General features: G+C 40.5%; 1 protein-coding gene across 2 annotated transcripts in view; it reads left to right on the plus strand.

Moving 5' to 3' along the window:
* The first annotated feature begins 4376 nt into the window (after positions 1–4376).
* Positions 4377–25239, plus strand: part of KITLG (KIT ligand) — an 84993-nt gene continuing 64130 nt past the window's right edge. Inside the window, exon 1 of one of the 2 annotated variants that reach the window (XM_045779430.2) lies at positions 4377–4638. In XM_045779430.2, the coding sequence (XP_045635386.1) occupies positions 4624–4638 (15 nt within the window). In that variant the 5' untranslated portion in view covers positions 4377–4623. The remainder of the gene's footprint in view (positions 4639–25239) is intronic. The other variant, XM_045779429.2, reaches the window with a different exon arrangement.

The raw sequence follows: 25239 nt of genomic DNA on the forward strand, positions 1-25239 counted from the left end.
GGATTAGAGCAATGTTTTTTCTACTTACTGTATGAAGGACCTTTAAGAAACTACTTTATCTTGTTGGTTCTCAGTATCCTTATATATCAAATAGAAAAATTATCTCCCTTACATGATTGTTGTGAGAAGTTAGTGATATAGTATAAACTAAGGGCCTAGCATAATCCCTGCCTCATGTCTGGCATCAGTAACTTAATTAGAACAGTATTAAGAGATTCACTATGTTCTGCTCACTGGACTTGACACTGAAGATAAAATAATGAGTGAGGACAGTCATAGTCAGTGACTTTAATCAAATAATCACCCAGACAAATGTTAAACTGCAGCTGCTTTATAAGTGCTACACAAGAGAAGGAATTCATACTTGAGTTTATATTAAGAAGGGAGTTCACTGAATCAGAGCTAAAGAAAGCCTGCCTAAGGAAGAGAATATAGAGAATATTGAATTGAGATCTAATGAGGATGAGAAGATATTTACTAGGCAAAGAGAAAAGTGTTAAGCAAAGTGGTGTAAGGAAAGGAAGGAGATATGCAGAGGCTCTGAAAAGGGAAGGAATTATGAGGAACAGAAAGAAGGCCCTTGTCTGAGCAGGAGAGCACAAAAGTAATTGACTTTGGAGAGGCAGCAAAGGCCAGACCCTGGAATCTGTGAAGCCTTTGCTAAGGTATTTATTTCTTTATCTCAAGAGCAAATGACAAGCCACCAGAGAGTTTTCAGTAGAGGAAGTTACATAATCAAAACGTGATTCTTATCCTCCATTTTCATCTCCCCAAGAGATGGGAATGGATAGCAACCCTCTAGTCTGGCCTGGTGAGACAATAACAGTTTCAGTTTGGGATGCCTGTTTTTTTAAAGAAAGGTATTGAAAACAACACGTGTGTCTAACACAGGGCAGTCACAAAATGGTGCATGAACAAAGCTGTTTCACATGCATGAGACAAGACTTACAAGACTTATTTACTAAATTAGACCTGTCTCTTAACAACAACAAATATTACACTGAAAAACATAAACTGTTTCCAACAATTAATCAAAAACAGCATGATGGACAAAGTAGCATTGAAAGAATGCAAGTAAAGACGAGATTATCATGGAGAGACTTTCTTCCAAATGTACCAAATGTTGAACTCCCTGAACCCTATATTTCTGGAAGAAAACATTCCCCATGTCTCCTATCCACTTGGGGCATAGCCGTGACACTTGTTCACTTTTAAGTAGCTCCTGGTTTCCTTCTGCTAAGGGACTGGATACTGGCCTGTGTCTCCTCCAAAGGCCTGCCTTAAAGGGAGATCTCAGTCTTTCTGACCCACTTTTGACCTCCCCATAAGCTTGCTGGAGAACCTCTGAATTGCATACTAGCTCTTTCTAATCTCTTTGATATCTGCTTTTTATTCTCTTGATTTCAAATAACATGATTATACAGCAAAACTGCGCTGCAGAATATGAAGGAAACAAAAGAGATAGTTATAGATAAGAAAGTCAGTGATGATTTAAATGTAGCTAGAGCCATGGAGCTGTGCAGGTGGGAGGAGGAGACAGAACTGACAAGGGAAACGAAGGGAAGGAGGGAGATAGGGAGTGACAGAGTGAGAGTACACTATAGAAGATGAATATATTGAGTACTGAGATGAATGACTTAGTTGAATAAAAAGAAATTCACCTGAATTTCTGAGAGGTTCACCTCCTGGTTTCTTTAAACCTGGCCTGATTTATTAGCCCCTCCTTCCTATTAGTTTCATAAAATTAGTATGGTTAGATTGATGTTTGCCAATTTTTGTAATTTTACCAACTTCATGATTTTTGTCATATACATCTTCCCTTAGTACTAGTTTTTACTTCTTCAGTATTATACATTAAACTGTCTTTAAATTGACCGTTTACATTTTTTTTCCAAGAAACAACTTGGAATCATCTGTTTGATGTGATATATATGCATATTATAGATGTATACATTTAAATATATATACATTTTAATTCATACTCATTTGATAAAATAAACAAAAATATTAATCTGTACACCACCTAAAATCATCCTGGGAACCTTTGCAGCTATGCATGTCACACTGCTATACCCATGTTTTGAGGCAAGGTCATAGAGCCTGCAGCAGAATCTGAAAGGATTTGAGGCAAGGTCATAGAGCCAGCAGCAGAATCTGAAAAAAACATTTCTCATACCCATTTCCTTTTCTATTAGAGTATAGTAATACATTTCAGGAGTGTAGATCCTTTATGCATTATATACATTATATATATGTATATGTGTGTGTGTATGTGTGTGTGTATATATATATATATACACATGTATGTGTATATATATGCATGCAAGTGTTTGGGAGATTTTGGCATAGCAAAATTACCCCTAAGGGATGGTGAAAATTGGGATTACCCGGGAGGAGTCATTAATTAAATGATTTTCTAATACCGTCATACTTGCTTCTGTTTTCAGGCTTCTTTCCACTTCTGCTAAACGTGGTTTTGCAGCACCATTCTAATTGAAAGTAAAAACGATTGTTTAATACTGTGAACTTTCTTGTGGTCCTTTTTTTCAAACATCTATTTTCATAACTATGGATCGGGAAGTAGTCTTCTAGTTGGGAGCTCCAGCCACATAGACCAAAGCACTGTGGAAGGAGGCACAGTGACATACCAAATCCCCAAGTTTGTTTGCTATTAAGTGATGTGGTACACAGGATAATGACCCCCCCCCCCCCAAAGATGTCAACATCCTAATCCCTAGAACCTGTGAATATGCTCTTACCTGGCAGAGGGGAATTAAGATTGCAGATAGTGTTAATATTGTTAATCAGCTAACTAAAATAGGCGGATTTTCCTGGGTTATCCACAAGGCCCTTAGAAGCAGAAGAGGGAGACAGAAGGGAATGTCAGAGTGGTTTGATGCTAGAAGAATTCAACTCACCTTTACCGACTTTGAAGATGAAGGAGGCCACGAGCCAAAGAACGTGGACAGCTTCTAGAAGCTGAAAAAGGCAAGACAAGGAATTCTCCCCTAGAGCTTCTATGAGGAATGCAGCACTGCCAACACTTAGCCCGGTGAAATCCATCTTGGACCTCTGATCTCCAAATTGTAAGATAATACACTTGCGTTGTTTTAAGCCATTAAATATCTGGTTATTTGTTACAGCAGCCACAGAAAACCCAGGGAGCTTCAAATTTTACCTAGTTTCTTGTGCTCTCATGGTTGTAAGTTTGGCATATTTATTTCTTAACAAAAGCACGCTGAACTAATTAATGCAAATTTGGAATCCTACTTTCATTAATACACCTAATTCCTAAATTTATACATTATTCTTGTTCCAAAAAATTATTGATGTTATGTCTGGTTAACATTTTCTTTTAAAAAGTTAACACAATTCTTTTTAATGGTCTCCAGGTATAAGAACAAAAATAGAAGCGTTTTGGAGAGGTAATAAAATACTTGTTCTAAGCATTTTTTTAAGGTTATACAGCCAGAGGGCTCTGGATTCAAATTAAGCTGTACCATTTACTAGCTGTGGTTTGGGAAAATTGACCTAAGCCTCTGTTTCATCATCCATAAAATGGGAATAAAAATGGTAGGACCTTTACAACACGTTTGAGGAAAAGATTTAACAAAATAATCTACCAAAAGTCCTTTGCATGACACCTGGTATGTAATTAAGTGCATCACATGCTGGTGTTAGCTATTATCACTGTTTTTAGGGCATTATCTTTCTGATTTCGAAAATCTCTCTAACAAAAAAGTACGACTTTCATACACTTGCTGTTATTGACTTGCACATTTAATAATCTATGGCTTCTCTTTTAATGTTAATTTCTAAAGAAGCAGCAGCAAACCATTCTGAAAATAGCATCTCCCTTAGCAATACTTAACCCTGAGTCAAGTTTTTTAAAATTATAAATATTCATTCACTAAAGTAATTCTTAAAAATAAAATAGAGGGAATAAGACAATGGGCGAACAACAGATCCCAATTAAGCTCCCCCCGCCCCCAAGGCGGGGTGGGGTGAATTCTTTGCTAAGCACCCAGTGTACTCTAGCGAACCGCCTCAGTGTAAAAAGGGGGAGCTCCCAGCTCTCCTTAGCTCGCGTCTGTCCCCGGGCGGTGCCAGGTAAACCCTGGCGGAGCTGAGAGGCCGGGCTGGGACTCGCTGCGCCCTGCACGCGGCGCGAGCTGCCGCTGCAGGTTAAGCTTCACCCTCGGCGCCCTCGTGGCTTCCCTCTGGTGTGCGTTCGCGGCGGCCAGGCAAGGGTAAGCGCTTGGCCTGATTTGTTCAACTTCGGGGGCATTGGCCGCGCTCTGGCCGGCCTCCCGGGTCTCCCCCCGTGCCCCTGCCCCGTCTTGCTTCCCCGGGGCTCCGGAAGGGAAGGAGGCGTGTCCGGAGCAGGCGGGAGGGACCGGTATAAAAGTGCTGGCTGCGCGCCGGCCCAGGCTTCACTTGCCGCCTTGCGCCGGGACGAGGAGCGCTGCGGGAAGCACGGGCGGTGGAGAGGGCGCTGCGCTCGGGCTACCCAATGCGTGGACTACCTGCAGCCGCTGCTCGTGCAATATGCTGGAGCTCCAGAACATCTAAACGGAGTCGCCACACCGCTGCCTGGGCTGGATCACAGCGCTGCCTTTCCTTATGAAGAAGACACAAGTGAGTAGGGCGCGCCGGGAGCTTGCCGGCTGTCCTAGAAAATCGCGCCCGGAGCCTGGGGGAGGCCGGCTTGTCTCGGCACCCGCTGCCGGGGCTTGTGGGGCTGTGCCCGCCGGACGAGCCAAGAGGGTGCGAGGGAGGCGGGCGTGGCGTGCGAGTCGGAGCCGCCCTGGCCGGGTGAGCCAGACAGAAGGAGTGGGAGCGATGAGAGGGAGCTGGTGTCAAGTTTGGAGCCGCAGCCGTTAAGTTTGGAGCTGTCAGTCGGAACCGCAGTTCCTGTAAAATGGAAGGATCTGCTCTTTGGCCGGAGAGTTAAGTTATCAGGAGAAGGCATTTCTCTGCACGGGAGATATTTTCCCGTGGATTCCGGGAGCTTACAAAACCGCTCCCAGCGCACTACGCTCGCTCACTGTCGAACGCAGGTTTTTGTGCAGCCCCTAGGTGGGCGCGGGGCTCGTGCGGACTCGGGTGCAGCCGCGGGAGTGAAGCCAACAGGAGAGAACCTGCCCGGCCAGCCCGGAAAACTTGGCTCTGCGCGGTCTTTGCCAGGTTTGCGGCTCTGGGTGAGTTTCCAGAGAGCCATAGATGGGGTAATACGACCACATTGCATCCACCTTCTTCCATTACAGAAGAGGAAAAAAAGTTTGTTGTTGTTTTGTTTTGCTTTTTAAATAGGCACCTCTAATGATACTTATTGAGGTAATTCCCAGTGTAGCTGAATTGTGCATTATACATAAACACTGTGAGTAAAGCACCGCCCAGGGGTACAATTAGACGTTCTTTTTCCCCTTGAAGCAAATATCTGGCTTATAGTTTGGAAGGGGCTGCCACGGTACTCCCACCCACAGTTCCTTTCTCCATTGGAGTTCTTACCTCTCCCTACTTCTCCCCTTAGGAATTTATCTGTGTATCTGCTGCGAGTTGGGTAAAGCTGCCCTTTCACCCCCCAAGAGGATCTATCAGAGACTGCAGTTCCGAGGGGTGGCAGTGGTGGGGATAAAAGGAAATTGAGCATTTGTCCAAATCGTCTGTTTAGAATGAAGGTATCCATGTGTTGAAAATGCTTTACTGAATGAACTGCTTTGTATCCTATTTTAAATTGACGTGTGGGCCTGGGAAATGTACACATTCAGGAGGAAGTAGGAAGAAGGGAGCGCAGCGCACAGGTGTGGAAAGGGCAGGGGGAAGGGACGTCGCCTGGCAGAAAGGAGGTTTGTGCAGTCTGGAGGGCAGCTGCCCAAGACTGAGGAGCGGAGCACAGGTTCCTCTGGCAAGCAGGTTCGTTTGTAGGCAAAGCATTGAACACCACACCCAGGATCACCCCACTGTGCTGTTGAAATGCAAATGTGAATGACTGGCACCGAAAGAAAAGTTTTAATGTAATTATTTGACTTGTACAAGCTTTCTGCTTTGTGGAATAGTAAGGGCGGGGGACCAATTCCTTGCTATAGTAGCATCTCCTCACATGAATGATAGTGCTGAGAGCCCGTGGAGAAACCGCTACCTTCTAGCTGGGCGGGCGGGGTGGGGTGGGGGAGCCTAAACCTTCTTATTTAAACAAGAACACAGGAGACAGATCAGGTTAATGTCCAACACTCCAAAGGGAGACGATGTACTATCATGTCACTTTGAGAGTCAGTAGGATTGATGATCCTTGCACCCTTGCTTTGCAAAACAAATGTGAGCTCTGTAATCTCCTTTCTCACTTTGATTAAATGGCTGTGTAAATCGGATTACATGGAATAATTGAAAACTAGAAAGAGGTTGATCTAGCCTGAAACGCTGTGGCGTTAGTGACTCAGTGCTGCCGACCAGGGACATTTGAGACCGCTAAGTATTTTAGAAATGTGACCTGCTCCAACCAAGTTAAAGTGCAAGCCCTTGGGGGATCTTGCTGATGTTAAAGGGTTTGCAGGCAAAGGAGGGTAGTGCCCTTGTTGAATGAAGGCATTCATTGCTTGGGATCTAATGACCTTCAAGGTTTCCTTTAAGGATACTTCTAGCAATTCCACATTCTTGCCACTGCAAAGGAAGACGCTTGGAAATAGTAGGAAATCAATAAAATCATGGAAATAGGGGAGGGGGGTAAGATCCTCCTTCATATTGTTAAATTTCCTAATCCAAAAGTTAGGATGAAATTTTCCATGCAATTTCTATGTGGATGGAGAATAGCACAAGGAAATTAGACATTAATAAGTAAGGTCATTTGTTCTACTACATCAAATGTTATCCTTGCCAGGGCGGAATGTCTATTAATGTTCAACAGTTTAAGTAATCGTTTATAAATATGGCATCAATACCAAAGTTCTATCATAAGGCAAATGGTTCAGTATGTTTCCAGTACCCAAGATACAAAATAAGAATTTAATAACTAATAATAATAATAAACCTGAACTTGAATTATAAGCTCTCCAAGAATCCCAGGGACACCAGGCATTCTGGCTTTTTACTCAAGCCAAGTAAGTGTGGAAATTCCATCAACAACCACTTGGGGTTTGATAAATGATTCTGTCATTTATTTAGCTTCAGTATTTGGAAAATAATTACATGGGCAATAGTCCTCAGGAGCAATTGTAACAATAAATTGAATCAGAAGCCTACAGAAATGAATGTGCTTTGTATTTTTCAGATTTTATATGTTTCTGATTGTGTTTTATTCATATTGTGTGATTTTTACAGTTTCACAAGAGAATTGTGGCTCTGGCTTAAAAAGAACATCTATTTCAATGTGTAATCATTTTTTTTAATGTAATGCTCTGATATACTGGTATATTAAATAACAATTGTGCAGCATATTTGGCAAGACCAATTAGAAAAGAGCTGTCAGTTTAATGGGCCTGGCGCCATGTTTATCGATGTTGTACTTATATTTTAGTTTTGAGATGGTTTGTGAGCGTTTTCATGACTGCTGTCAGTTTGAAAAATACTAAGACAGGAAAAATTCATCTTGCAAACAGTGTAGTAAGGCCATTTTAGGCACACATTAGTTCTCAAAAAGAAACAAATAGAATGCTTGTTAGTTATTCCAAAGAAAATATCCTCTTTTCTCTTTATGAAATTTGTCATCTGTGTGATGATGCACATTTATAGAAAAAATTAACATTTATGAAAAGAATATTTTAAAATTTTGTCCTTAAAGTCACTCAGTTTGGAATGTGTGCTTTGAATAATTCTAATTTATATACTTTTAATTGATACATTCTGCCAAGACTTTAAAAGTCAAATGCTAAGTCAATTACACTTAATAGAAAACAAGGAAAGTAACCATATGGAAATCTGAGGGCCTGAGCCAAACCAATTAAAATTGCTAAATTTTATTTATGTCTAACTACCGATTTGAAGATAGCAATTGTGAGTCACATTTTTTCCTCTAATGATAAGTGACTGAAATTCTTCCATCACCAGAAATAACGTTAAAAAAAAAAAAAAAAATCCCTACCCAAATAGCTAGTCAGAATATTGGAGGAAAGTTTCTTGCATGGTCCATTGAACCCCACTGCATGTGCCTTCCCCATCCCTGTCTAGGGAGTACCCAAGCTATAATGGAAAGATCCTAGGCTCTTGCTTTTGAAGACTTAAATTCTGATTTCTGTTTTACCACTGGTAAGACAAATGACCCTCAGACAAATGGTTAGACTTCTTAGGATTTCCAGTTTATATTCTGTATGATGATTATCAACTAGTTATAAAGATTCTTCTCATATGATTATAAAGGATTAAACAAAATTTTATATAGGTCTTTATTCCAGCACAGTGGCTTACTGTAGTTACAATCAGAATTTATTGTCCCTGAGAAGAGAATTGCCTTGCCGGCAACTTATAAGCCAGAGAAAAACTGGCTATTGGGTCTGAATGATGCTTACCAGCAAAGCAGAGAGACCAGGTTTTTATAAATCTGATCTGTGGATTCAGTGCCTCCCATTATAGGTTGTCATCTGTTTACAGACTGTAATTAACACGTAGCAAACTAGGATTATCTGAAAACAAAGGCACTATGTGGCATGAGAGATGTTAAACCCTTTTTGTGGTATGAGAGATGTTAAATCCTTTAAAGTTTTTCTTTAAAGGTAAAACCGAATAAGAGCATTAGAATTGAAAATAAAAATAGAAACTGGAAATATTACTGTATCTGATTCACTTCCATATTTCCACACTCTTGCTTTCTAAGTTGCCCTGGTATGATTTTGAGGGTTTATTATAGACTAAAGATACTTGCTCTTCTGGGGGAGGACACGCATTCATTTCTGCAGGGTGTCTTTACCAGGCAACATGCAGTAACTTTTTTTTTTTTTTCATTATGCAAGTTTGTGAGATTTTTTTTTTTCTTTTCTCGATTACCTTAATGTTCCCTTTTGTAAATGAGGGTGTAAAGCATTTGGATATAAATCTGAGGAATGATCTTTTATCTTTGTTTTCCAGTACATGAATCATGAGCAGCTGCAAGAGACTCTTTTTTTGCTGTTAGTCACCTGTGTAGTCAGAACAGTTTATAAAACAAATTGAGGGAATGCCAGGATGCTTTTATAATCTGTGCTGTTTTCAGAGTTATTTTGTATTGACTTCGTCTCATAGAAACCATTGACTGTAGTCTTACTAATCTATAGATGCAGCAAGATGTTTTTGCTTTTTCACTTAAGTATGTGTATACTAAAAACTGTTTACAAGGGTTAGAAGTTTGAGAAAATTGTCATTATGTTATCTCTACCTATTTCCTTCTGTCAGAAAAGAGGAGATGGGTGGGGGTGGGTGATTTTCTTATAATTAGGCCTCATGGGTCTTTTTTTAAAATCACAATGTATGTCATCTAAAGAAAGACTGTTCTTTATGTAGCTCTCTTTCTCTTTTGGCTACATTTTACTATTTTTCTAGGTTGCCACATTGACTTGGATATTAGGGGATGGAGTTCTTTTAGTAGCCCAGATACTATGTTGTATGACGTTGGGAGGTCATTTTAATCTCTTCCAACCTTGGTTTCCTCAACTGTAAAGTGAGAAGGTAGGAGTAGGTGATTTCTAAGTTCCTTCCAGTTCTAAATTTTTTTATTTCTAAGATACTAGTAAAATAAAGGTTTGAACCACATGGCATTTAAGCTTCCTTTGATTTGGAGACTTATGTAGCCATTGCTTTGGTTTGGTGTGAATACAAATTATAACCATTTTTTATGATTGTGAACCAGCCAATGGGGAGAAATGAAAGAGATTTAAGTATAGGATGTGTACTTTTAGCCATTTGACCTACTACCTGATAATTCTCTATAATAAGAATGGTATTTATACTTCCTATTTTAGCAATATCCGTAGTTGAAGAGGATCTTTTTCTCTTCTAATCTTTAAATTCTTTAGGGGAGGAAGAATCCTAAGGCAAGGTCAGCCAGAGTAGGTAAGCTTACAAAAGGTAACGAATGCCTCCCAGTATTTGCTTCTCTTTGCTGCCCCTGCAGTCTTCAGCATCTGTGTGCCGGGAGTGGAAAATGGAGAGAATTTGGTCATGCACTAGAAATATTAGTAGGCAGAATCAGAAGAATGGGTCCTATGTGCAGCTCTGGCTCCAGTGCCCATCACTAAGTCTTAGTAGTCTTGGGCAAGTCTTAGGCAAGTCATGGGCAAGTCACAGGCAAGTCTCTGAGTGGTAGTAGTATCTGTGAATTGCGCCCTCGAGTTAATCCTGAAAAGATAGTGAAGAGGAGGGGTCTGTAGCTGGATGCACAGAAGCTGAAAAAAGAAGGAGCAGCCCTTTTGCTTCAGGGGAAAGACAGTTCCCATGGATGATACTTGGCTGAGTCTTTCCGTGCCCTGGCTTTCTGCAGATCTAATACAGTCTCTGGAACACCTCTCTCCTGCCTTCTTTCCTTAGCTTTTCTCTGAAACTGACATTAGCTGAGGGTTGGGGCAGACCTAGTAGCCAGCAATAGGTTTTCCTTAGCAGTCTGGAGCCATGACAGCCCTTTTCTTGTTGACTTGAGAATATTTGAAGATCAGTTGGACCTCTCCACCAGACAAGTGACCATGGAATCCTCAGAAAATAGAGTCATGACAATGACAGTAACGCTCTTCTCTAAATGCCCGCAGAGTCAAGTCAGCTACGTACTAAGACAAACAAAACAAAAGGCACTGATCCAGACAGTTAAACAAGTAGCAGTAGCTATATACCAGCCACCTGGATGCAGGAATTCAGCACTTGACTTTGCAGGTGTAACTGTTGCCCTGGGGCTTTCATTGCTGCGGGTTAGAATGCTGTCTTAATGGGAGCAGTTCGGGTTCCTTTTCTTTGTTCCTGGTGCACAGACAACAGCTCAAACATCCAGCAGTCCCCTTGCAAAGAATGCCTTGCTCCCATGGAAAAGGGAGTAAAAGGAAAGAGCTAGAACAAACCCACCGCCCCTGCTCACTTGAAAAAGCAAGCCTCAGTCTGTTTCACCTTTGCAAAAAGGGCATACCCTCTGCATAATGTGCCTCCCCCTGCAGACCTGGGAGGAAAGAGCACAGCCCAGAGGGGGCCGTTGTATTTGTCTTGTATACACACACTCTGTCGACGCTTCCAAGAGCAAAAGTTCATCTTCTGAACAAAAGCCCTGTGGGTGCTGAGAACTTTTGGCTCTTTTTTACCTTGACGTAAAATCTCTGAAGCCAATGATGACCTTTCCATTTAAGTGCCTTGACTAAACTCCAGGAAGGAAACTCCTCATAATTGCCTTGTTTCTCCTAATGCAAACGTTTGGATGGTATAGTGACCAGCTCACCTATAGCAATGACAATTTAATAGTGGCTCTCTATTGTGAGGGTCCCCCTTGTGCTGAGTTTTCCACTGCTTCCTTGGGGTCCCTTTCTCAATGCCCTCCTAAGCAACTGCCTTGTGAAAACACAGATTCCTTGCTTTCCAAGAAGAGTGTTGCAGAGAAAGTGGGTTTTGTTATGAAGGCCTTGCCCCCCCCCCCCCCCGGGATGTGTTGTCCATATGGATGGCTATCAAAATTTATATTTACTGCAGACCTTCAGATGAGGGCAGAGGGAGGAAGGATGGCAAGGTTTCATATGAAATGGTTTCTAATGTGATCTCGAATACCCAAGGATTGCAAAACAAGCCTTGGCAGTCACACATCATTATTTAGGGTTCTGTGTCAACCTACAATTTAATGCTTCTGAAATAGTCAACACATGAGGGATTTACATTTTTGATGATCAACTAAAACTTCCTGTGATTGTTGAGTTTGGATCTTCTGGTGATTTGAGAAAATGGCTCTATTTGGCCCTGTCCAGACATCTCTGATGTGTTCCGTTAAGTAGTGAACGGACGAACACCTGTTATTTGACTGCTTGTTAGATAAATTATCACAGTAGAGGGGAGTGGCTGGTGCTTTCTGCCTCCAGGTGGTCCAAAGTGGGCACTGAAATGCAGGAATAAAAAGGGAGCTTTTCATGAAAAATGAAAAGTAGGTTATTAGCATGTTTTTAATATTAGATGAAATAAATTCTATGTAGAAAAGCACAGGGCTACAAAATAGGGTTTCTGTAATTCTTGTTTTTGCAATAATTTAACAGGTTTGTTGTGTTGTATTTTTTTTAATTTTTAAAATTTTTCATTTTTTAACCTCTGCCCAGGAAAATCTTTTTAAGATTTTAGTGCATATTTGTTTATAATGTTCCATGACTATAGTACTATGTCTTCACAATATTCAGAAAATAGTAGACTTCCGGGGCGCCTGGGTGGCACAGCGGTTAAGCGTCTGCCTTCGGCTCAGGGCGTGATCCCAGCGTGATGGGATCGAGCCCCACATCAGGCTCTTCTGCTGTGAGCCTGCTTTTTCCTCTCCCACTCCCCCTGCTTGTGTTCCCTCTCTCGCTGGCTGTCTCTATCTCTGTCGAATAAATAAATAAAATCTTTAAAAAAAAAAAAAAAAAGAAAATAGTAGACTTCCCCCCACTATTTGAAACTTGGATCTTTTTTACTCCTAAACAATTCAATACACTTTTAAATCCCAAACTGATTTGACCATTATTTGTACTTCTGTACAAATGTCACACACAAAGGATTCAGCTTGAAGAAGGGAAATTTACTGTGGTTCTGTGTCAAGTGTTTGGCATTTAAATGTGTGGCTGTTTTAAATAGCTTCCATCACTGTTTTATAAAATCAAATCACCCTGATACTACGATCATGCCAGAATGGCACTTAGTAGAAAACTCTTCCAAGATTAATTAATTCGTAGAACTTTTCGTCTGGGAGGTAGGTACTATTTTTTCAAATCCCATTTCACAGATGAGGAAACTAAGATAAGTTCTTTCCTCTGCCAACTCCAAGTGGTTATTGCCAAGACTAACACCCAAAGAAGTTTAGCTGCTGCAACCACCGTGTATCTATGAGGCTTACTCTGTACCTCAAAGATACATTCTATTTATAGGAACATTGAATCAAAAAAGAAAAGCAATTCAGATATTAAAACAGCTGCTAGTGATATTAATTTGGACAACAAAAATTTCATGATTCTAGCTGCCTTGCAGAGTGGCTTATACTAGATGCTTAGTAAATACATATCAACTGTTGTGGAATGAATCGATACCTGATTAAGGTTGTTAGGTGCTGATATATTTTTAAGAAGCTCCCCCCCCCCCAACAGAAGGCAAATTTTAACTACCGTAATGTGTCTCTTATACAAACATGTTTGGTTGATTAGAAGGGCTAAGTGGGGGGCGCCTGGGTGGCACAGCAGTTAAGCGTCTGCCTTCGGCTCGGGGCATGATCCCGGCGTTGTGGGATCGAGCTCCACATCAGGCTCCTCCTCTATGAGCCTGCTTCTTCCTCTCCCACTCCCCCTGCTTGTGTTCCCTCTCTCGCTGGCTGTCTCTATCTCTGTCAAATAAATAAATAAAATCTTTAAAAAAAAAAAAAAGGGCTAATTGGTTCACCACTTACAGCATTAAATTTCAGTGAATATGCAATATCATTTACTAACCCCCCAAATGGGAGACCATGCAAGAAAATAGAAAACATTGCATTGAGTTCTAGATCACATACATTATTTGTTCTGCCACTTACTATCTGTATGACTTGTAGTGTTTCTCTCTGAACTTTACTTTCCTGATCTTTAAAATGTGTACAGAAATAACTACCTATTATAGTATTGATGTGATGATTAAGTAGGATAGTGTCTAACGGCACAGTGACTTGCACTTAGTAAACAATCATTCCATTCTCTGCTAGAATAGTAAATCATGGAGCATTATAGCAAATCCACATGCTGTAAGAAATAAATTCATTATTAGCAATACCTGCCTTTGGCTCTAAGACTTGCATGCTGAATAAGTGAATTAAAATAATCCTTAGAGATTAATGCCTTAACTGCCTTATTTATATATTATCTACTTTTTTAAAACACTCATAAGCACTCTTAGTAAATTAAACAAAATTTTCACCCAATTTGATCTCCTTTACCTTTCTTCCCTTTCTGAGAAAGGAAACAGTTACACAAAATAGGCCAAAAGACAAGCTGTTTAACAAGAAAAAAAACAGCTTATTGAATAAAGAAATGATATGACTAGTTAATAAGTTAATATTTGGCTTCTCACCATGGATGAGGCACCGTGCCACAAACTGTACAGGTATATCTCCTTTGATTCTAGGGAAAAGAAAAGAAAGAAAGAAAATGTTAAGAAGGAGATATTGATTTTTTTTAAAACAAATAAGGAAACTGAAGTTCAAAGAGATTAAGAAAATTTGCCCAAGATTAAAAGAAAAAAAAAAATGCAAGTAAGTGGAAGAGCTTGGTTTTCAAACCAAGCCTGTCTAATTCTAAAGACTAGATTCCTCCTAACACTATAATAGAATGCACCCATATTTAAGTATAAATGTACATATCTATGTGATCTGAAAGGCTTGAGCTTGTGAGTGTGTGTAGATGATGTCTTTATACGGGCAAGACTGAGAGCAGGCAAAGCTGAGTCTCTGCCGGAGGGACTGGTGATTCTGACCACCACCACCTCCTCCGCACCACCCAGGAGTGTAAATGGTTGTGATGGGCAACCAGACTCCCACAAGTCAGGGAGCCTGGGCTTGGTCACCAGCCTCTTCCACCCCTGTCTCCTTAGCCATCAAATGCATGCCTCATCTGTTGTGAGGGAGGCCCCTTAGAGACTCCAAAAGTGCCTTTTACTTTATGGAATGAAGAATTACTGCCAAATCCTTGGTGTCTTTCAAAGAAAATGATACTGTTTTTGGCAGAGGGCAGATTTTAAAATATTTCTAAATTGTGTTTCAAAAAAACTTCTTGGGGAAAAAAATGATGCATCAGGGATTACTTTAATCAATTTGCTCTGACTCCCTTTCATGCTATTTTTGAAGACAATTTTAAGTGGCTGTGATCATATTAGAAAACTATTTAATAATAATGTCCTGATGCTTATGTCTGGCTTTTAAAACTACCAGCCATTTAAGTTGTGACCTTTGCTTTGTAATTCCTTGTCAGCTCAGTCCAAGTGCATGAGCAGTAAAAATCATTTTCTACGTTGATGTATTGATTGTATAAACAAATGACTGTCAGAGTACCCTTATGAGCAGTATCACTATGTAACTTATAGCTAGAAGGAATCATTTGAGAGTAGGTGAAGGAGACAACAGAACAGAGGTGTGATGAACCAAACGGACACAAGTTAGATGGCCTGCTTTGGTTGACTAAGCATGTAATCCCAAGCCTCAGTTTCCCCCATCTGCTGAACAGGGAGACCAATAGTGCCTTTCTCAAAGGCGGTTATGAAGATTAAGTGAAATAATCCACAAAAAGCCCTTAGTCCAGTGGCTGGCACATTGGAAATACTAAATAAAACGTTTGCTATTATCACGAGCATTAAACAAATGGTAAGTTTATCAATATCAGTGACTTCTCTTAATTGCAAAGTCTCCACCCTCGGCATGAGAGGGAAAGTTGAAGCCATTCATCCGGATAAGTCAGGCTTCAGATTCACTTTAGTCCTGAATAATTTGATTGTTTCCATTCCCTACTTTAACAAAAGTGGAAAAAGAGCTAAATGTGCATAATTATAATCGCAAGATAGTTTACCTAGGAGCAAAGTTACTACTTTCTATCCTGTGCCCAAGGTCACAGAGTTAATACGAGGTAGAGCTGCTTTATGAATCAGGTGGTCTGGAACCAGATCTGCATTCCTAATCTCTGTGCTACACCTGGAACTGGAGGGACAGAACATAAGTCCTCTCCATGAATTGGTGAGTGATCTCCTACTTTTCCCTATCTGGAAGGAGAAGTCCTGTCTAGCATCAGCAGAAATATAGCCACTTGTCAAGGGAAAATAGAAAGGGCTTTTGTGTCAGGACTCTTAGGCTTTCCCTCTGGCTTTTGATTCTAGCTTGCTGAGGAATCTGCGGCAAATTATTTAACTTTGCTTCACCTTTTCTTACCTGGAATTTCCTCTTCCGTAAAATAATAATTCTTAGCAGATTTCCTTCCTTCCTGCCTCTCGCCACCCTTTTCCTCCCTCCAATCCCCATCCTTTCCTTGTTTATCCCGTTCCTTTTTTAACTTAGAAATAGTATGTTGTGTACCTGCTTTGTGATTGTCACTCGCAGAATTATACTATTATAAATAATTTTCAGGCTTAACACATTTTCCTACTATACTCTTAAGCAGAAAATTATATGTTTGTGCAAAAGTGCTTGACTCGTCGGCCTCAAAGACACTTGAAGGAATACAGACTTTGGGGTTAGAAGGAGGCCCAAGTCCTAGCTCTGTTATTCACCAAGACTGTGTGCATGTTATTAACATTCTTTCTCTAGGCCTTGGTGTTCTCATATGTATAATGGGGTAATAAGGGTAATAGTATGCAGTTGGAAGAATACAAAGATTAAATGGGATAATACATGAAGTTGGTTGACCTAGAACTGATGTTTGATAGGTGGTATTCGTAATCTCTTGGGCTGTATTTTAACAGCAAAAGACCAGTATACATCAGACTATGTACTGTTTTGGTTTGTTCCATTTGTGTGGTGGCTGTAATCATTTAAAAACCTGTTGTCATTGAAAAGCAGAGAGTATGGGTGATTATAGGAAATAGGATTGTGTAATGGTAAACTGAGATTAGTAAGGGGTCTGGGTCAGGGTCAGCATCCTCCTTCGTAACTAAGGATGCTGACATAGGTCTTGACTACCTCGCAAGCTCATGTGTATGAGAGAGAGGTAATCATTAGAACAACGCTCTGTAGACTGTGCTGTTCTGCTCAGGGGCCTAGGGTCATATTATTATTCTAAGCCTTGAGTGATTAAAAATTCAAGCTTTCCAAATCCTTAAAAGCTTTGTGTTTATTAATGTCTTCCAGAATAAGCCAGAAACAACTTTATGGATAGTGTGTATTGATAGCTTTGGAGACTCCTGGATCTAGAGTCCCTTTTTCAGACTGGATGACTTTGAGTCACTTAATTCTTGTAACATTCTGATTTTCTCATGTGTAAAATGAAGTTTATAATAGTGTCTAATTCCTTAGGTGGTTGTGAGGATTAAATGAGCCAGTACATGCAAAGGGCCAGTACCATGCCAAATACCCAGGTAAATGCTAGTTGCTTTCAAGCAAAATGCATTTTTACATTCAAAACCTTTTTTTTTTTTTTTTTTTGTGGCGTGTGTTCAATTTAGTAAGTGTGTCACAATCAACAGTTTGGGAGTGTTTTTAGTATGAATTCAGGTTTTATTTCATTATAGGTAATTGTGTTTCAAGAATAAGGGCTTGATTGTCCAGGTTAATCTTCCAGTAAGTTTTGTGTCACTCAAGACAGATGCAAGTTACTTTTATCAGTCCATTACTTCAGGTAAACAAGCCTTACATTCTTTGACAGAACATGAAACTGTTATGTTCCTTTTGATGGAATGCTGACTTGTTCAAAGCACTTGCGAAAGACTGAAAACAGCTCCTGCTTTCTGATATTGTATAATCTTAAGGCCGTTTCTAGAGGTTTCTTGACTGAATCTTACATCATCGCTACCTCTGTGATTAAATTACCAATCGAGAAATGTGTGAAGTAATTTTAGGTTCAGTTCAGAGTAGATCTAACATGAAAACTTGAACCAAGACTGTGAAACCAAGGAGCAAAATTTATTTTCAATGCTGATATATATAAAGTCCATTATTTTCAAACTCAAAGGAGAATGGGATGGAACCACTGACCTATATTATTTTTGTAAGTGATTTAGAAGGAGAGCTGGAGTCCAAGGGAGCTTAGTTTTGCATCTTTCCCTGAAAATGTGTGTCCTGGCATTTGAGGGATTCTGCAGGAACATCAGAATAAGAATGTTCTAACACTGAAGATCGTGGCCTGAACTCAACTATGTGGCACTGGCATTTTAGTCCCTCCAAGGGTGTCCATTTCATTATCCAACCAAACGGTGATTTTTGTCATTTCAAAGGTTCTAATGCACACAATCTAGAGTGATTAGAGGAAGTCTCACTATGTACCTTGATTAAAATCCTCCCCTGACTTTTCATTATAAACCCTCAACACACTCTACAGGGTTCTCTGATTTGGTTGTTGCTTGTTTCCACTGCTCTGAGTGGTACATTTTATTGCAGTGTCATCTAATAACGTACAGTGGTACAGTGATGTACCCACCACACTGCACTTGGTCTTGAAGGCCCTGTGGCCCCTTTTTCCTCCATCTTCCGGTTGTCTAGCTGAGATGTTCTCTCTTCTCAGAAGCCCTCTGTGATGTTTGTGTGCCCTTATTCTTCACTCCCACTTCCCCTGTGTTTAGTGATCTTACCCTGTACTTCCATAGCATTAAAAAAAAAAAATTTCAGGGCGCCTGTGTGGCTCAGTTGGTTGAGTGTCCAACTCTTGTTTTTGGCTCAGGTCATGATCTCAGAGTCATGAGATTGAACCCCACGTCCTGCTCTATGCATAGCAGGGAGTCTGCTTAAAATTTTCTCTCTCTCTCTCCCTTTGCCCATCCCCCCAACTCACATGCTTGCTCTTCTCTCTCTAAAATAAATAAATCTTTAAAAAAAATCAAACTGGGCATCTGGGTGGCTCTGTTGGTTAAGCATCTGCCTTTGGCTCAGATCATGATCTCAGGGTCCTGCATTGAGCCCCACATCAGGCTCCCTGCTTGGCGGGGTGTCCATTTGTCCCTCTGCCCACACCCCAACTCGTACTCTCCTTCTCTCTGTCTCAAATAAATAATCTTTAAAAAAAAGTAAATAAAATCATATAGTATGAAAACACTGACTGAAATTATCTTCTTACCTGTCTACCTGGCTGAATTGCCTCATATTGGTATCTCCAGGTAGTGGCTCAGCACCAAAATCTTGGTAAGATTTTCTGAACCAAAGTGTGATCAGATGTAGCATTCTGAACACCTCTCAATATTCTAAGAGTGAATCTGGGTATTTATCAACTTTATGCCTGCTGACCTGCATTGATGTGTGACTTTGGTTGATATAAGGAGAGTGATTCAGAAGGTAGGAAGAACTTTAGAACATTACTGTTATGCATTGATGTCCATAAGAAATACACAAAATGTACTTGCAGCGCTGGCCTGTTCAAACATACATTGTTCAAACATAATTCTGTTTGGAGAGAGAAATGGGCCACTTAGGTTTGTTAGAAGAGCATGGAGACCATGGATTAAAAAAAAAACCAACAACACAAACACAAAAAACAAAAAACAGAGGGTGGGCAAGTTGCTGGCCATCTTTAAGAAAATAATACCGTAGGTTGAATGCCAGGTGCCAGTGAGTGTCTGCTAATTCAAGATGTATAGAAGGTTTAAGAGCCAGAAAAGATGTTAGACCTAATACTGTTGCTGATGAAGAAAATACACACTTTATCTCCCCCAAGTTTCTCCATCTATGAGAGTGGTAGTGTGGCTATTCCTCTTTGCAGAAGAAGAATTTGAGCTTGGGGAGGTTGAAGAAGTTACTCCACATCGTAATATCTAGTCAGTCTTCAGACCTGGTCTGTTTGCTCCTAAGCCCTTGCTTCGTACCAGTGTTTGTCATCTTCTTATATTGCCTAGATAGGGCGTTTTTCTTGTTATATAATAATAATGAATAAGACTGTTGTAAATGGAGTAAACTGATTCTTCTTCCTCCACAACTTACCCGCATTCAAGATGCTTCCTTTTAGATCTTCTTTTCATGGTCTGTGCTAGTGAACAGCCAGTGCAGTAGACAAGGGCGGGGTGTCCTATAGATTCAGACACTGATGTGTATAATCTTTATCTAAGAAAGTGAGCAAAGATAAATATGACAATAGAAGTTTTAGATGGTTCAGTTTGAGTATTTAAGAATTTAAGACAGGTGTGGTTAAGGGATTTAGCAAAAAATGATGTTTCAGTACTTCAGATCAAAGATCTATTTACATGTGGAGGAAGGTTGGAGAAGGATTAGTAAGAAGTGATGTCTTCACATTTCTTCTGTGATGAGAATCCACCATGTTCATGACCCAGAGCAGTAATACAGCTTTTGAGCAGTGCTGGGGTAGCAATATTTAGTGTACTTTAAAAGCTTCCTAAAACTCTTTTGATGCCACATTTTCCAAGTTCTGAAGTTTTTAAAGTTAGGCAACCTTGTAGCACGGTCTGTTTTCTTTCCTTTTTCTTTCTCTTTCTTTTTAATCAGGTAAGCTCAGTTTGGGGTATAGAACAAAGAAGTTTACGTTTCTGGAACATATAAAAACTTCTCAGATTTTAAGTAATTACTGTATCACAAAGAGCAAAGTCCACCTCCTGCCCTAATTTGCAAAGCAAAGCTCCCAAAAGTACACTAAATGAGAGATAACATACAAAAAATTAAACAGTGAAGTAGATGTGCAAAATTATCTCTGCGGATTTGGCACTTAAATCGCACAGCAGCTGAAGCATATCTTTTAAATTTCACTTAGCCGGATGCACTGCTCACACAGGCCTCTCTTCACTTTCTGAGGATGTACATCCCCATTTCCCCACTACGGTGAGAGAGGCTCTGTGCTGCCCAAGCAGTCCCCCTGTTTACATTTATTCCCCCATCCTCTTTTGATTCCCCAGGAAAGCAGCTGCTTTGAAAAGAACCCCAAGAGATTATCTTGTAATGGCTACCCACTCACCCTCTTTCCTGACCCAAGAAGAAAGTTCCTTTTTTTTCCTCCCAGCATTATTTAGAGTAAGAACTTGAGGGTTTAAAGTACATTTTTCATATTCTTTTTTTTTTTTTTTTAAACCAGGGAATATTACCAAGTAAGCTTCCAAGTCCAACCTGAGGGAGAATTTTAGAACACAAAATAGTTTACACTTACTTTGAAGATTAACTCAGAACCCTTTTAAATTTTTAAAAATCTGTGATGCTAATACTTACATCTCGATACATTGGAAAAGGTCTTCTTTTTAATTTCTTTTGAACATCTTTCTGTACTGAATTTGGAGTCTCCTACATAGTGGTTATTATGGAAAATACTAAGTATAATTTCATGAACATCATGGTAAAAAACTGGAATAAAAGAGCTTACCACTTATTCCATTTTCACACTAATAGGCATAACTAAAGCCTATTTTGGGGGGCAGAGAGTATCATTTTGAGTCAGCTGTTGAGTAGTCTGGCATGCAACTTCCTGTTTCTTGCATCCAAGTCATGTGAGAGGGGAGCAGTAACAGTATGCCTCAGTTACTCTGAAGAAAGGTAACATTTTTATTCTTTAGTCAAACTAGGAATGGATCTGGATGACAAAAAAAAAAAAAAAAAATCAGTTCTATGAACTTCTTTTGCCTGCTCTAGTAGGGATGACAGCTAGATAAGTCAACCAATGCTTTGGGAAGAGATAAGATTAGCATTTAAAAGCTTAACCTAATGTCATCACTTCTGAACATGTCTTCTCCCAAGTGAAATCCTATTCTCTGCCTGTGTTCCCAGCACAGAATCCCCATGAATAATTTTTTTTTTAATTGGCTGCTTTAGAAATTTTGATGGATTGCAACTCATTGGGGAGACAGGAAGAAATTTATAGTTGCTGTATTCTGAATTCTAAATTAAGTGCAGAGTTGTAGAATTCTCAGAGATTTCCATTGAACTTGATATGGGAAAATGCCTACATTCCAGATCTGTGGGGTTTTTTTTGTTGTGGTGGTGGTTTTTGTTTTAATACCTGTTGGGTCAATAAGGGAAAGTAATTCCAAAATTGAGTTTATCTAGTTCCTTTAGAGGGGGGATTCTGGGGATTTTACAGGCAGGTCAGCACTTTGGCTTATTATCATACATTGGCCACATCTGCTGGGAAAGGCATTTTTTCTACTAGTTGTTCATTAAAAATTGTTTATTTAGCCTGCATCATTGGGCTTTGCACTCAGCAAGGAGTCTGCTGGTGATTCTCTCCCTCTCCCCTCCCCCGCTTCGCGTGGGCGCTCTCCCTCTCTCTCAAATTTTTTTAAAAGATTTATTTAGTATTTACTACAAGGCACTGTGCTAGAGGCTAGAAATATAATAGCAAAAATTACCTTGTTTCTGTGCTTCATAGAGCTTACAGTCTACCCTTGGTTTTATGTCCTAAGTTACCGTTTTCACGGAGCTAGAGAAGTCAAGGCATAGAGAAAATGGCTCAAAGTTCAAACCAAAAAGCCTTTAGCTAATGTCCCATTTTGAATAATCAAGAAAAAGTTGCAACATTACTCACACTTGTCATTAGGATTTAGCAGTTATTGGACCCTAGAGGGAGAAGTGCGACGGTGTTTATGGCCAACTGATGAGTAAAACTCTGCTGTTTATCCTGTATTCGTTCATTTAAAAAATATTTATGAGAGGCTTCTCTGTACTCAGCACCGTTTTACCCACTCTGAACAAAACAACAAGGCACTGAGAAGTACCGGCCTATGGTGCTCCAAATCAAGTGTGGGAGACGAATTATAAGCAAAACTGGTGGGTGACGTTGTGATTCTGTTGTGTGAATGTGGACACCATCTGCTGAGAATTGAAGCCTACATTATCCAGACCTCATCTGTGCCCCAGTTCCTAAGCCCGAGTTTGGCCTGTAACCATCATGGTCTGTCCCAGAGAGGATTCGAACGTCGTGGGTACTTCAGTGGCAATTTGCACCGCATGCAATGCACAGATGTGAAGGAGCGTACCCTGTGAGTGAGGTGCGGCTCAAGGTACTGGAACAAACGTGAAGAACAAGAATAATACAATTCTCATCCTCACACCATTGACATTCTTGTCAGTAGGGACAGATGATCAAAGAGTCCACTAACTGGGTGATGAAGATAATTTCTGATGAAAAGTGCTTCAGTGGAAACAAAACTGTGATATGAGAATGTTTGGGGCTACTTAAGACAGGTCACCTGGGAAGGTTTCTCTGAGCAGGTGGTGTTCACAGTGAATCCTAAATGATGAGAAGGGCTTGCGTTTGCAGAGCCCAAGAGGAGAAAGCTCACAGCAGCGAGTGCAAAGGGCTTATGGCAGGAATACATTTCAGGTGTCTCAGGGACAAAAAAGGAGGCTGGTGTGGCTGTTGTGAGTCTGGTGGGGAGAGAGGGCCGCGTGCTCAGATATGAGCACGGAGGTAGGCAAGTTTACGTTAAATAGGGCCTGGTAGGCCTTGTTCAGCAGCTTGCGTGTTGTTGTAAATGGAATAGAAAGGTATCCGGAGATTTTAAGTGGGCAGCGAGAGCTGTTCTTTATTCCCAGAGGACCACACTATTGTTGAGTAGCAAGCGTGAAAGCAAAGGAGGCTATTTAGGGGCCCTTGAAAGCCTTCTGGGCAGGAGTGGAACTTGTACTGTAGCAGTACAGGAGGACATGGGAGAAAGGTGAAAGTGGCAAGATTTATTTTGCTGGTGGGGGCGCCTGGGTGGCACAGCAGTTAAGCGTCTGCCTTCGGCTCAGGGCGTGATCCCAGCGTTATGGGATCGAGCCCCACATCAGGCTCCTCCCCTATGAGGCTGCTTCTTCCTCTCCCACTCCCCCTGCTTGTGTTCCCTCTCTCGCTGGCTGTCTCTATCTCTGTCGAATGAATAAATAAGATCTATAAAAAAAAAAAAAAAGAATTAAAAAAAAAAGATTTATTTTGCTGGTGGAACTAACAGGACGTAACAGCCTGGATGTGGAAATAGGGGAACAGGAAGAATCAAGGATGGGGCCCTGGGTTTTGGCTTGAACCACCCTGCTTCGAGTTTGGGGATGCTTGTGCTAAGTGTGGTTGGAATGACAGCAATGATAATAACCATGGAAGCATTGATGGGGTGTGCTGTTTGTCCCATACTACGCCAAGTGCTTTCCATCTAGAAGTCCTTTTGGTCGTCAACAAGCCTGGGAAGTAGGTTCTGTGATTAGGCCCATCTTGGAGGTGAGGAAGGTAAAGCAGAGAAAGATGAAGTGACTTTTCAGAGACCGCAGGGCTGGTCAGTGGCAGAGTAGAGATTCAGAGTTGGGCTTCTCTGTGCATGAGTAAACGTGGATGTTTTCTAAAACTGTCTCGAATTTATTACTGAAGCTCTAGTTGACTTTTGAAACTCTGCTGTTTAGGTTAACATTCACCCATTACCCAAACAATTCAGCCTTACTTTTACACTAGGTCAAGATGGGCCTGCGTGCTTTGGGAGAGCTGCTCCAACTCCAAGCCCAGGGGCAATTTCACAACCTCTTTATCCTCTTCCTGTGCTGATCTTTAATCCACTGGGAAGCAGAACATACATGGAATGTGAACCTCACTATTAGTACAACTTTTAGTTTTGACTCCAACATCTAAAGGATTAGTAATAATGATTAAATAACTGTGGTAGTCATGTCATGATCTGTCATGTACCAGGCATCTTGTGGGTGCTTTACATAACACTGTCTTATTTAATCGTTTCAAAAACCCAAAGAAATGCTATCCACAAGAGAAGACTGAGGCTCACAGAGGTTACATAATTGGTTCAAGGTTATATCATGTCAGTGATGGAATTAGGATTTGAATCCATGTCTTTGCTGATGTTCTTCTGCTCTAAACATCATCTCCATCAACAATGAACTTGCAGGTGGAAGTGTCTTGTTACCAAAGGAACATGTCCTAGACATGTCAAAGATAAATGTTTTGCTGGCTTTAGGTAGTAGAATTACATTAACATTCTAAGGATTGCCAATCAAAAAATTGCTTTTTTATAATTTTAAAATGATGCTTATCTTACAATATTTTGAATTTTGAAACACTAATGGAAAATTCCTAAGGAAAGTTTAGACTAACCTTTATGAGAAACAAATGCTTAATAACTTGGGTTCTTTTCTCCTAGTATTGCTTAGGGTTTAGGTGCATATGGTCTAAACCATTCTGGCTAAACAGAAGGGGGGATATAATGAAATGTATTTTATGGCTTATAAAACCACTGGAGGGGCCAGAAGAGGCCGAGCTTCCAGAATACTCTGGTCACCTAGAACCCACTTAAGCCCACTACTGTCTTTAAAACTGTTATAGCTAGTGCAGGAAGCTGTTACTACTCTTGACTGAAGGGACTTTTTGCTCTCACTACCATCCAGGTGAGCAAAAATGCATGCCCAGCATCCAGCTCTTTTCTCAAGAATATCCTTCCCATATAAGTCTTGCAGGGTCGTACCTGATTGGCAGAGTCCCTTCTGCAACTGTAGCTAATTGCAAAGGAGCAGAAGTT

The sequence above is a fragment of the Ursus americanus genome, chromosome 17 (genome assembly GCF_024610735.1).
Source record: "Ursus americanus isolate L20-20 chromosome 17, mUrsAme1.1.p, whole genome shotgun sequence".
Classification (NCBI taxonomy): Eukaryota; Metazoa; Chordata; class Mammalia; order Carnivora; family Ursidae; genus Ursus; species Ursus americanus.